General features: G+C 36.0%; 1 protein-coding gene across 3 annotated transcripts in view; it reads right to left on the minus strand.

Moving 5' to 3' along the window:
* The window catches only part of VPS13B (vacuolar protein sorting 13 homolog B), a 520,025-nt gene that overhangs the window by 267,058 nt on the left and 239,285 nt on the right, over positions 1–13,682 (minus strand). For all 3 annotated transcript variants that reach the window (XM_072410846.1, XM_072410847.1, XM_072410848.1), the window contains exon 23: positions 10,515–10,749. In XM_072410846.1, the coding sequence (XP_072266947.1) occupies positions 10,515–10,749 (235 nt within the window). The remainder of the gene's footprint in view (positions 1–10,514; positions 10,750–13,682) is intronic.

Raw genomic sequence — 13,682 nt, forward strand, 5'->3', positions numbered from 1 at the left:
TCAGGGCAGGGTTCTCTCCTCCTGTATCACTGTCTGTATTAGTCTGTCATTTGCAATCCTTATTTAATGTACAGCGCTGCATAATATGTTGGCGCTATATAAATCCTGTTTAATAATAATAATAATAATTATAGCGCCAACATATTATGCATCGCTGTACAATAAATAGGGGTTGCAAATGACAGACAGATACAGACAGGGACACAGGAGGAGAGGACCCTGCCCAGAAGAGCTTACACATGCATATTTTAGAATTGTGTATTAAAAGGTTTAGAGATCCATTTTAGAGCATACAGAGGCTCAGAATGTGGTGCCATTTTTGCAAATAATTTGAGCTTCTGGTATCTCTAAAGCTACAGATCATTTTGACATTAAGATAACCTTTTCCCTTTTTTTTGTTTAATCCTATGTTCCCTTTTAGGTGCTCTGGCTTGGCCACATATATTATAATGCTGTTACTGCTGTACATTCACAATAAAAATTAGCAACTTTTAGCCCTGGAATATGAACAGCATGATAAATATACATGACAAGAACCATACTTTATAAAATGATTAACAGCGCAATTGGTGTAATTCAGAAAACTGCAAACTTTTTTCCATGCAGAATAGTATCCAGAAATTATCTATGGCAGTGGTGTGCTTTTTGTTTTATTAAGCCCTCTTGATGTATTAACATCATTATTCACGGGTGGATGTTTGCATGGTAAAGAGCAGGTCTGACTTCAATTGTGGGCACAAGCAAATCTGGATGTTTGAAAGCCTTCAGAGCAATCAGAGTAGATGAAGCCACAAACCCCCAAATATCCTTTAAAGCAGTACAAAGGAAAAGAGAAAATATATTTATCCACTAATACTAGGCACAATTAACCAAAGAAAATTTTGAGGTTCGACTGTCTCTCCAAATAAACAGTTACACTGTGAAATAATGACTTTGATGATAAATAAAAGATGAATTGTGTGCATCTGAAGCAAGCAACACCAGAAAGTTAACATCAACTGATTTAATAATAATTAAATAAATAAAAAAAAACAATTTTAATCTCACGGTGGGGTACAAAAATAATTTTCCATTCAAAATAGTTTCCGTGACATTATGATGGCGTGTGAATCAATATTTCATTTCACGTGGAGCATAAAGCACAAAATCTCAGCTTCTTTTAGCCTAATTTGGCTACTTGAGGATATCACAAAAAGCTTGGTTTGTAACGTCTATGACTTTGTTAACCGCCCTGGTAGTATTACTGAGCGTGGCTCAGGGTTAATTTTATGTACCAAAAGCCGTAACCCTGAGCCACACTCGGGGTAGCATTGTAAAGATCCTACCTGCTCCCCACCATCCAGCGGCGTACTCCAGCGATGCCCAGCCGGCTCCTGTTTCCCCTGACATCGCATCCCCGAAGTGTTCCATGGGATGTGTGAAGCGTCCGTACGCTGGGGAGGCATGGCATGACAGGAAATTAAAAAGCAGATTACATTGTAATCTGCTTTTAAGGCATTGATCACAGTAATAAACTGATAAAAATAAATCCAAATATTAAATAATTAATACTAATTTAACAATAATATTGTACCCTTGTTTGGACAGATTTCAGTGTTTTTGATTTGATTAAATTATTAAATTAAATTTATTGGTATTATATTATTTTATTAATTTTTATAAATGTTATTTATAATTATTTATATTAAAATTCTTTATCATACCCGGGATTATTCATAACAATTACAGGCCTGCAAAATTAAACAACCAATTTGACTTACTACTGACATAATACATAATCAGACTGCCAGGGAGGTTAAACATTGCATCCTTTCAGCTCAATCCGAGTTTAAGGGGTAAAATTTGTCTATATTTCCTGTGGTGTCAAAGCAATCCCTATCTGTTCATATAAAATTTTAACTAGCTGGAGCTTTTTAAATTGTAGTTAAAATCCACAGATCCCTGGGGTAAATCAGAACAAAAAATTTTCTTGCAGCCCCCACCCAAAAAATATATGGTTTTGTTATATCGATTTAGTAGACTAGATCACCATATAAAATAATGCAATCGGTTGCCTTATTCCATACAACTGATTGCAAAGAATAACAATGGATTTGACTGGCCTAATGTGATGCTGAGGTGCTGGACCTCGTGGCTCAGAGATTTTAAGAGGTAGATTGAATATAAACAGCAAAACAGTGAAACAATCACAACACATACTGACAGCAATGTGAAAATCTGATTTTCACATTAAGAAGACCAGAACAGACTTGAACAGACTGCTATTTATCACAAGATTAAATAGAGGAAAGGTGGCATATAAAAGACATAACAAAATCTTTACACAGGCATTTTTACTACTGAAATTCACTGCTTCGGCATCTTGTTTTGCCACCGACATCTAGTGCGCTTTGCTGTTGCACCAGAGAACTAGCAACAACCATATTGGTTCCTTATTCTAAGGCCTCAATGTTGGACAAATCAGCCACAAGCCAGGATAAGGTTAAGGATAAAAATTGTTATGCTAAGCCAAGACCAAATAGATTTGGAAATTGCAGTTACATAGAAAAAAATAAGAACATTATACTTGTATAAAAGTTCCATGTAATTAGTTAATATCAGTATTTCTCAACCTTTTTAACTTGGGGGAACCATTCAAAAAACATATAGGTCTTTAAGGAACCCCTGCTATAATTATTAAATTCACAGGTCACAGCACATTAGCCTAGAGGTCAGACGAAAGAATGCATCCTACAATGCTAGCCAGTGGGAAGAATGTCATCCTTACAGACAGCCAAAGATATCACTAGTGTTAGTCAAACTGAACTGAAAAACACAAATTGATCATTGCTCAAGAAAACCTTTGGAGAAACCCCTAGTTAGGAAACATTGGTTTATATTGTTCTAGCAAAGATAACAGACTCATACTGATGAGCAATGTTGACTAATTTTTGTCCAGGCATTTAAGCTTTAAAGACTTCTGGCTGTCCTTAACATCTGTCATGATGAAGCAAAGAGCACCTGAACTCCATGTTGACACACTACGACTATTATTTGTCCTATCAAAATGCAATGACTGAAGTACCCAGTTTGCCTTTTATTTTAAAATGTTTGAAAAAGATATTGAGAACGGAAATATTTCACCATTCTTGCATGAATTATTTTTGGGAAGAAAACTTAGAAAAAAGATATTATCCTTTAACATCTCATGACATATATCCATATGTACAACAAGAGAGGGAGGAAAATCACCTTGAATGATTTAAAATGTGCCCCATAATTGTCTCAATAAGGCAAGAGTTCCGGCATGAAGGATCGGCGTCAGCTACATTAAAGAATTGAAAATATCGGGATTATGTGAACATTTGGTTGGCATTATTCCCAGTGCACAAACCACTATAAAAATAAACTTTTTATAAAGGGATTTAGCCTATCGTAACAAGGAAAAATTTCTTCCTTTATAGAGAAGATTGAATTGCCGGATTCTGAAATCAGATGCAATGTTGAAGCGGCTACTTGCTTATCATCTGTCCATCTAGACTGAGGCTCCTTATCACATGGGACAGTTCTTATGTCTTAAGCTGAAAGCCAGCCCAGAATTTTTTTAGTCACATTTCAAAGGGAATCTGACACAGAGCCCAACTTCTGGGTGTGAAAGGAAACAAATTTTCTCATATGTGATTTTAATAGTAAAGATTTCTTTTGATCTCTCTGGTACAGAGAATAAAAGGGACACAGGAAAATCTGGGCACCTTACACAGGATATGGAGATAAGAGAGGTAATTGGAAACATAATCGTGTCACCTGGGAGTTAAGTGGTCGCAGAAAGTGTGGATTTCCACATTTACACACAAAGAAACGTGAACGTGCTTATATACAACTCACAGGAAGGGGAAAAGGGGGAACAACATAAGTAACTTAGCCCTGCTGTTTTGAAAATGAAAAGGTAAATGTCAGGATAAAAATACAGGCTTGATTTTGAAGGTGAAATCTCCACAGCTCTCACCTTTCCTTCTGCTAGATGGAGCTCCACAGACTCTGCAATAGTATATTACACATATCATTTATAATAATAAGCATATTAGTTGTTCAACACTTGTTACCAACATGTTTGGTTCTGATCACTGATTGGTTAAGTAGTAATGCACAAATAGCCTTGGAACCTGTACAATATACCTACAAAAGATTGTAGACACACGAAAACCACAAAATATTTGAGCTTACTAGACATCCCACACCAAAACCAGCACATAGCAAATAACAACACTTATTAGGGCCTTTTCTCTTCCAGCAGGTCTGTGCCCAAATGAACAAAGCCACCCCAAAAAATAATATAGTATGACATTTGCTGTGAACCAAATAAAAATTTAACTTACCCTAACAACATGTTATGAGGTTCTGCTCCTATCATATAAAATCTTCCCTCTACTATGCTTTTTACTAGAATTTCTAAAAGTAATACAAAGATAAATCTAATCTTATGTTCCCCACCTTATTGATTACCTCATTCCTTTTACATACTGCTTGCTCCTAATAGCCTTACGTCCTCACTATCAAGGAAAAAAATGGCCTTGTTTCAAGAGGGACATATAGTACACCGAAATAAAAAATAGTTTCTATCTTCCAGGACCCAGGGAGATATATACATTTCCAAACTTTTCTTTTTGTTCTTATTGGCAAATAAAGCATTACACCAAACACTCAATACAGTAACAACACTAACAAACTTCACTGCATTCCAAAAGATTTGCAGATAGAAATCTGCCAAGTATCTAACCACCTCCTCTATTTACAAACTATTTCATAATGCAACCCAAATAAAAATGCATAAATATCCTTACAAAACATGCTGAGAGAGTGCCTTGGAATGTGAGCTGCCCAATCAAAATGTGGAAAACTATCTGGGATACAGCAAATACAAGTATATTTTGTATAGCATGCAAATATGAACATGAATATTTTTGATGTTATAAGATTCCCAAAACACTACAATTTATTTTTTTAACAACTTTTCACGGCCAAAGTGTAGCCAGCAAAAAGGGTCTTTAGAACAAATCTCCGGAAATGCCCACATATACCTACTTTATGGAAAGAAGTCGAAGGCCTCTTGATTAATATCACTAGTCAACATATACCCTTGAACATGCTGGCTCACATACTGGGATACCCTATCAAAGAGCTACCTTCTAGAAAAAAACTTTATTTTAATTATATCAATATCAATATCACAATATCCAGTCCCCCTTTATCATCCCTCCTTCTCTTTGCTCCTGACTGCCCACACTTCTATCACCATTGTTCAACACACTGCCACAATGGGTTTGATGAACAACTGATCAAATATGACCACTGATCACTCCTATGAAGGAGAGTGCAGCAGTGCACCTGATAAGGACATCCAATTGATGTCGAGCGACTGTTGCTGGAAATGATCTTTTGCCTACTAAATATACAACAACCAAAGCCTTTTTATTACTAAATTTAGGGAAGCTAGGGTTGGGTAAATGCTTGCAGGCAGGCCTAACTAAAGGAATGCAGACTATTACACAGTAATGCACCACATGTCTGTCGGTGTGGACAGATGTTTTATGAAATTTAGTTTACTAAAGCAGAATATAACAAACAACTGACATATTTAATACTTTTTTTCATAGTTTTGCACTTGAGAAATGGCTGAATAAGACTTCTCAGGGTGTGTTCCCTTATGGGGAAAACAATGGAAAATTCCTTTGACGTGTTTTCGAAATCTCTTCTTACTTTATCACATAGAGTGTTCCTCCAGTTTTGTCAGTTTTAATAAAAGTATAAGGACAGTGCAGTGTCACCCCTATAACTGAGAAAGCCCGAATATGGACCCTATTAAAAGATCACTGAGAATAAAGTTATAACCATAACCTTATCTGCACAGAATTTGAAATTAAACATTTTTGTGCTTTTCTATCTGCATTTTCAATAAAATGTGCATGTGTTTGAGGACAAAATGTATTTCTATTTATTAGGTCAGCTTGACTCTACTCAAAGCTGCTTCTTCACCTAATATGAACAGTCGTTATTTTTTCATAGGCTTCACTGTGTGGTTTACACATAAATGTAAAATGATAGGAAATGTTTTATTCCTTCTGTGCAATGTGTAGACAATGAGTTATGGTCTTAGGGCAACAGTTCTAACAACTAACACAATCAAATTACAGGAAGGCTGTTTGCCTTCATGAATGGGTAGTGTTAAGAATGTTAGACAGAGCAGGAACTTTTGTGAAGATGCTCAGACCAAATGAAAACAACCATTTATTTAATACTGCTAAACACATAATGAACATAGATCACCCTATATTATTTACTTCCAGTACATGGTTACAATCTAGCAATGACAGACATGTGGAGCTTCCATAGCAATCTATGTTTTTAATTTACTGTACATAATTCTTTCCCATTTCATCCTTTGATGCAGCCAAACTTCCCGTCCATTCTCTGATTGGGAAATATTTTGATTAATTCCATTGATTCACAATTCCCAGCTTCTTCCACTTATATGCTTAATTTACATCAGAAACCAGTAGCATGACCACTGCTTCAATTACCATCTCTCACATTTCACATTTGCTTGGAAATGTGCAGTAGACTCATTACCCTCTGCTTTACATTCACTTTGGTTTTTAACATCAGCTTTTTATTCTTCATTTTCCATGTTATCTTTTTCAGTTTATTTTCGTGCCTCTAAAGTGGATGTGCACTGCTGGCAGATTTACCTTTATCTGGACTTGAAGTCTTCTTTGGCCAAGTGGGGATGAATTAGCTCCAGCACATGTGCCTTGGAACTACATGCCTATCTTGTTCACTAAGCCACTATTCCTATCAAAAATGCCCTAACACAGCCCAAAGTATTCTCTGGCATAGGGAACCTAATAGTCTCTTCGGCCAGTAAAAAAAATTCTGCCTTTTTTGTTAAAAGAAGTTTCCTTCTGCTTTACAGGCAATTTATCAGGTAGAAGGCCCTTACCTATTTACAGTCAAAATGAAACTGTAAAAAAGGTTTTTGGTTTTAAACATCCTCTATTTTAAACAGCCTATAATAGGTTTTTCTAACCAATTTAGTTTAAGAAATTTAGGAAAATATGTTGGTTTGCAGGGCTTTAGTCATGTGGCTGGTAAGTCTATGTTGTCAATTTCAAGATGTCCCTACTACATGCCTTTGTTCTTCTTCTAACTCAAGCAACTCCACCTCTTTCTTACAACAAATGCCCTTAAATGTAAACCATATGTTAATAATAGTTTTTTCTTTGGAAAAATACAAAAACCATTAAATACTAATTTTGATGCATAAGGCCTGATTTATTAAAGATAGACATTTATGGGAGAACCTGGCTGATCCATCATATTTGGAATGCATCTGGTTCAGGATTGAAATCATTTGCCAAATATAGCAAAATACTTTTAGGAAATCCATTCCAGCTTTGGTGGATCACCCAAGTTCACCCACTCTACCCCATAAATAGACAGTATGTTTTATCTTACATATGTAAATGTAATATTATAGAGGATATAAAGTGACCATGTCATATGAAAAGTGTATGGGGCTAATATTGTTGGCCTTCTGTTCACCATGCTTGTTTCCAGGCTGTATCAGGCTTTAATACTTTGGAGTCACAGACTCATAAAATGCATGCTGTAAATAAGTGTCAAAAAATCTTTTTTGCTGTATTTTTTGGGCGCCAGGATACAAAGTAGTCCACCCAGTCCTGCCCAACTCCTTCACCTTGGCCTATGAACACTTTCACACTGACACTAAGGTCATGACAGTACTTCAGGGGTAAGGAGAATTAAAAAAAAGCAATAGGAGCAATGGAAGGTTGCCCATATCTACTACCTATTTGTTCTAGGTTGATCTGTTCATTAATCCACTATGGCAATGTTAACAAAGCCATCGAATGGGATGACTTTTCAAAAAAATCAGCAGAGTCAGCAATGTCCATTAGGAATCAACACTGCTCAGGTGTTCCAGCTAAACAAGGCCATTGTCCTTTCTTCTAATGAAAGAAATACATAAAATGTGGTCACCTGTATAAAAATGCATTTTTTACCAACAGATTTCCTACATAGTTAAGAAATATGTCTTTGAGCATGATCCCTGCATGAGCCCCAGTATTTGAACTACAGTTTTTTTTTTCTGAGTGAGAGCACATGTTTGGGGCATTACAGGTATATTCATTGTCCGGCCTATGCTCATACGTATCAAATTTGTTTCCAGTTAATGAATTCCACTTGGGTGAGATATAACACTTCTAAGAGCACAAAAGGCCACAGGGTCAAAATATAGTGTGAGGCATACAATCAGCTAGTGACAGGGGAAGTTACTGAGCGATTCTTATCTACTGTCTATCATCAACCAGGACTCATTACATCATGAGTTACATAAAACGGATAACACAGCAAAATAGGCTAGAGACTCTAGAATGTACAACAAGCTCAGTATGCTTTTGACATTCCACACTAAAAAAGTAAATCCACAGGAAAGTCAATTCTACTGAACAAGCAAGACAATTTTCCTGCATGTCCTAGGAGCTCCTGATTTTTGGGCGCTCAGTATACAAATATGTCTCTAGTCTCACAGTTAGAACTTTAATACATCTTTCACCCTTTTTTAACGCAATATGGAGCCTCTCTTGCTTCTCTCACTTGACAAAAAACGAAAAATTGGTGGCTAGACTAGGTGAAAAAAAAATTATATAGACAATAATTCTAAGAAACCAGTTTTCGGGCTTATTCTAAACCTACAAAAAGAAATGTGATTTGACCAGCCCGCCAACCCTTTAAAATACAACTCCATTGCCTCCGGTTTATTTAGTAATATCAAAAACTAACTATTATAAGGTAGCAGACCAAAGTGATAGGCAATTCATGTTTGTATTTAACCACCTGGGCGTTACACTGAGGTCTAGATTTCTGTTCCAAAGCGTTACACGTTTTTACGTTTTTCATGAAATTTTTTTTTTTAAATTGTAGACCTGTAACTTACAGAAATATGTCCGAACAAGGGTTCTAGTGGATATAAAAAATGTTTGAAACACACAATCATGTAAAAAAAAAAAAATTACTTTTAAAATTAAATAAAAGACACAAAAAATCAGCCTAAACAAGAATACATAAATAAATGAAAAATACTGAAAATGCGATAATTCGGTATACTGTATAGTAATATATTTTTCTAAAACACCTCCCTAGTGTCCGTCACATACCTATAGACAAAACCACATAAATATATTTTCTATTATTTTGTATTGGATTGGATACAGGACTTTGTATTCAATCCAATACAAAATGAGAACAAAATTCAAACTCTCATTATGTATTGGATTGAATACAAACTCCTGTATCCAATCCAATACAAAATGAGAGTTTGAATTTACCAATTACATACTTTGTATTTTTTTAATTATTTTGTATTGGATTGGATACAGGAGTTTGTATTCAATCCAATACAAAATGTGTTTGAATGAGTTTCAGTTTGAATTTCCCGCACACGCGCCGACGTCATCGCGTACGGAGGGAGAAGAAGCCGGCCCGCTTCTTCTTCCCGGAGAGGACACCCGACGCTGGAACACGACTGATGGACGATCGCAGCGGGACCAGGTAAGTGATCGATAAACCCGAACTTTTCTCACTGTATTTTCATACAGTGAGAAAAGTTCGGGTTTATCGATAATTGTAACTTTTTGAAGCCCGTACCAAGGTCCGGCTTAACGGTCGGGTGGTTAACATCAATAAATTAAACCTGTTCTCATAGCATTTTAAAATGAGAAACACTTCAGATGCCTAAAGGAAAGCACTGGGACAAGAAAAGATTTGCACTTTGCTCCTTTTTCATGGTGCTTTGTACAATTTTTATTCAAACTAAATATTCTGGAGATTTTAGACTTATTTGTGAGCCTTTTTAAGATGAAAGCAAAGCTAAAAATATCAGGTACAAATTATGAAAAGTAAAGAGTACTTTATCAGCTGCCCAAGTTTGGAATGTTTATTTTCCAGGGAGCTAATCCTAGTTTACATGTCCTGGGAACCAAAGGATGAGATTGTATTTTAGGCTCTGGCCTATTCCATGCTTTTTCTTGTACCTTCAGCAGGTCACTAATTGGTTTAAAAACTTTGGCAGCTTTCATATGTTGTGGTTTTGACAAAGATATAGGAAAGGAATATTCATCCAAAATGGAAGACTGTGTGTCTCACAAGACAGGGGAATGTTTTAGTACCAAAGCTTCAGAACAAGTTTCACGTGTTTTTGTTATTCAAATAACATGCAGCTAATGAAAGCCAAGTTTATAATAAGTTTTTATTTAAATAAAGTTGCAAGCTCCTTAAGTCTTCCAATGTATCTACCAATAACCATTTCACACTAGTGATTTGTAGCTAAACAGATGTAGAATAACCAGCTTAAAAGCATAAAACTCCTTTTTAGCATAGTAAAAAAAATGTCTGTCATAATATGTGGAATGATTATTCACAATTATTTTTACATGTATAAAAGAGATAATGCGCCTCACCTTCCTCCACTATAGGTTTTGGTACCACAAACGGGATCTCTTGAATGGGTTCCATGTATTTGTGTCCAGTGCTCATGATTTTGATTTGTGGCAAGCAGACAACAAGGGTTCCCGGCATGGAGGTCTGGCCATGGTACAGACTTCTTACTGTGCCTGGGATATCACTAGACACAATGGTACTTGGGGACGGTAGACTATCGCTCGGGAAGAAAATGCAGCATGATTGGATCTCCACCTAAAAAATATAATAAAAATACAGAATAATGGTTACATTGTAGAGTAGTCTTTTTTTTTTGTCAAAAAAAAAAAAAAAAAAGATTTTTATGTTTGCACATGAATCTCAAATCAACTTGTTAAATCATTATTTGCTTCAAGTACTTTTAAAGAAAAACGCTGTTGCTAGTTGTTTGGCTGTCCAGCTGTTTTTTTTGTAAAAAAAAAAAAAAAAAAGATTTTTATGTTTGCACATGAATCTCAAATCAACTTGTTAAATCATTATTTGCTTCAAGTACTTTTAAAGAAAAACGCTGTTGCTAGTTGTTTGGCTGTCCAGCTGATCTTGGTGAACTCCTCATTGCATGATTGCTACGGGTCATTAAATATAATTAGACTTTTAGTACCGTTAGGCAACAAGTATTTTCCAGCATGAGAGGTAAAATATGGTTTCTATGTTTCTCTCATTTCAGACTTTTAGCAGCCCACAGAACAAAGAACCTGGTTAAATGTGCATACACAATCAGACTGCCGTGAAGAACAAGAACTGGGCAAAAAATGCTTTACCAGCAAGTTTGGCAAAATTTCTAATTCAAATAAACAGGAAGGAGATGACACTGTCAATGAGATGAAATGTCTTCTTTATGTCTTCTCTTGAGTGGAGGATGGTTAGATTCATTGTCACCTTTTTAGTGTTGCCTGTGTACCCACCTATAAGTTTTGTCTCACTTCTAGTCCCCATAATCCAACACAAAAAAATACATCACAGTCTGGTAGGAATACATTTTTTATTACAGAAACAGCAAAATGTTTTGCATGCTTTAGTATGATTTTTAAATAAAAAAATGTTTTGTACAGAGAACAGGTTATAAGTGGAAAGCCTGAAAAACATTGAAAGATTCTATTTACTCATTCCCTGAAAATGACCATTGGAATGTGCTCAAATCCCACACATAAAAGATGCCATATTTTTATTTCATCCTAGCTATGAAAAGTCCAACACTTGTGCTCAGGAAAAAAAGTCCATAAGTAAAAGCCATGTGTGTGTATAATGAAAAATCTATCCACCTTTCCACAAGTTGGTCCAACAAAATATAACTGCTCTGCAGCACGCTTTGGCACAACAGGTGAGAAAATCCTCTTTTGTTTGCAGTTCATTACCTTTATACCAGACAGATCATTGCTACTGCTATCCAGGGACTGAAATATACTAGAATGATAAGTACTTACACTTTACACTTTGATGAGAAAGCATGGTTCATTTCCAGGTAGGATTTGTTCTCTGTTTTCTTAGCTATGACTCAGTGAAACTACATGTGACAAGTTAAAGAAATCGGGTAACTGCTAATGTTATCCAGAAAACACAATGTGCTAAAGTTAGAGGACTTCATTCTACAACACATGAATAAAAGTTAGTATTTTCCTTACTCGATTTCACACTAACATATTACCAGGCTGGGCTTTTAGACTGCTTAACAGAAAGGCAATAAGACAAAATGATATCCTAATATACTCTGCTGTCAAGCATGCACCTGTAATTATATTTATTAGGGGTCATCTTTCCTGGCTTTAGAGCAAAGCTCCACTCCAATGTAAACCTCAATCCACCTGCCCTCCTGTCCAATAAAAGAACCACAGTGCTAGACAAAGGCTTTTTAGTTACCACCAAGACCTCTAACTCCAAAGAAATAAAGATCTAATAAAAATGTTACCACTTTAAAAGTGGAATGTTTTTGAGTTCCTTTTGTATATCTTTGATTTCTATCTATTCTGGTGACAGAATATAAAACCTAACAGAGGTTCTAATGCACAAAAATTGACAGGGTCATATTGTTGAAATAGTGACAGTGTTTTTGCAAAAGGGGGCCCCCAGACCCACTGATTCGAATCCAAACATCAACCCTGCCAGGTCTCTCTGTCACAATTGGTGTCAATACCTGATGCTTACAGGTAATATGGAGCATATGACAGGATGTCTACAAGTCAGTCACCAAGGATGCGGACACACATTAGAGTCTACATACACATGTATGTAGACTGAAGGTGAATGAACGAGCGTTGTACATACAGCGTTGTACATACAGCGCCATTAAGCTCTATTGAGAGGGGAGAGTGTGCGAAAGGCACCCTGCTGCGCGCTCTCTCCTCTTCACTTGTATTGCAGTCGTCTGTTGCTCGTCATTCGTGAAGGACAATGCCAGATTATCGTTCAATACTAGCCCTAAAGCGATAATTGGACAATAATCATCTGAGGTGTGAATGTAGCCTAAGTATCTGCCCTGTCACATGACACCTGGAGTGACCTCAAATATTTTGAGTGTCTGACAACACAGGACACTTTAGAGACGGGAGGGGGTGTTGCCTTAAAATAACAGCATGTCCGTATCTCATGAAACTTAAAAAAAATGAAAAAACAAAAATTAACACACATACACACATATTCATATCATTAAAGCATACAAATATATATTATGCACCTTTTATTATTGCATGCATGTATTGATGCTGTGATAACAAAACCAACAGGAAGCAAGTCAAACAGAGCACAGACATAAAGCCGGTAGAAAATTTTGCCTTTCACGTCCTTGAAAAGCAGGCAATGACAGAATCAAACACTGGTTAAAAACAAAAGACAACATTTTTTTAGGGTATGCCTTTTTAGACATGGAAATTTTTCTTTAGATTGTAGTGTTCATTTAAGGCCTAATGCCTGTTCACAAATAAGAGAAAGCAACACTGATGAATCAAGAGACTAAGATGAAAAGATGTTTTGAGGTTAAGAATGTTAAACTTTGTTTCTAGGCTTGTAATTGTGGTTAAGATCTCCTATAAGATTGTGGCTTATATTTCCTTCCACAACATAAGATTTAAGGCTTAGCTGGAAACTGGGTTAATCAACATGTTCTGCAGTTCAAAACTTTAGCTATCTACAATAACTTTCTCATTACCTTTATA

The sequence above is a fragment of the Pyxicephalus adspersus genome, chromosome 5, assembly GCF_032062135.1.
Source record: "Pyxicephalus adspersus chromosome 5, UCB_Pads_2.0, whole genome shotgun sequence".
Classification (NCBI taxonomy): domain Eukaryota; kingdom Metazoa; phylum Chordata; class Amphibia; order Anura; family Pyxicephalidae; genus Pyxicephalus; species Pyxicephalus adspersus.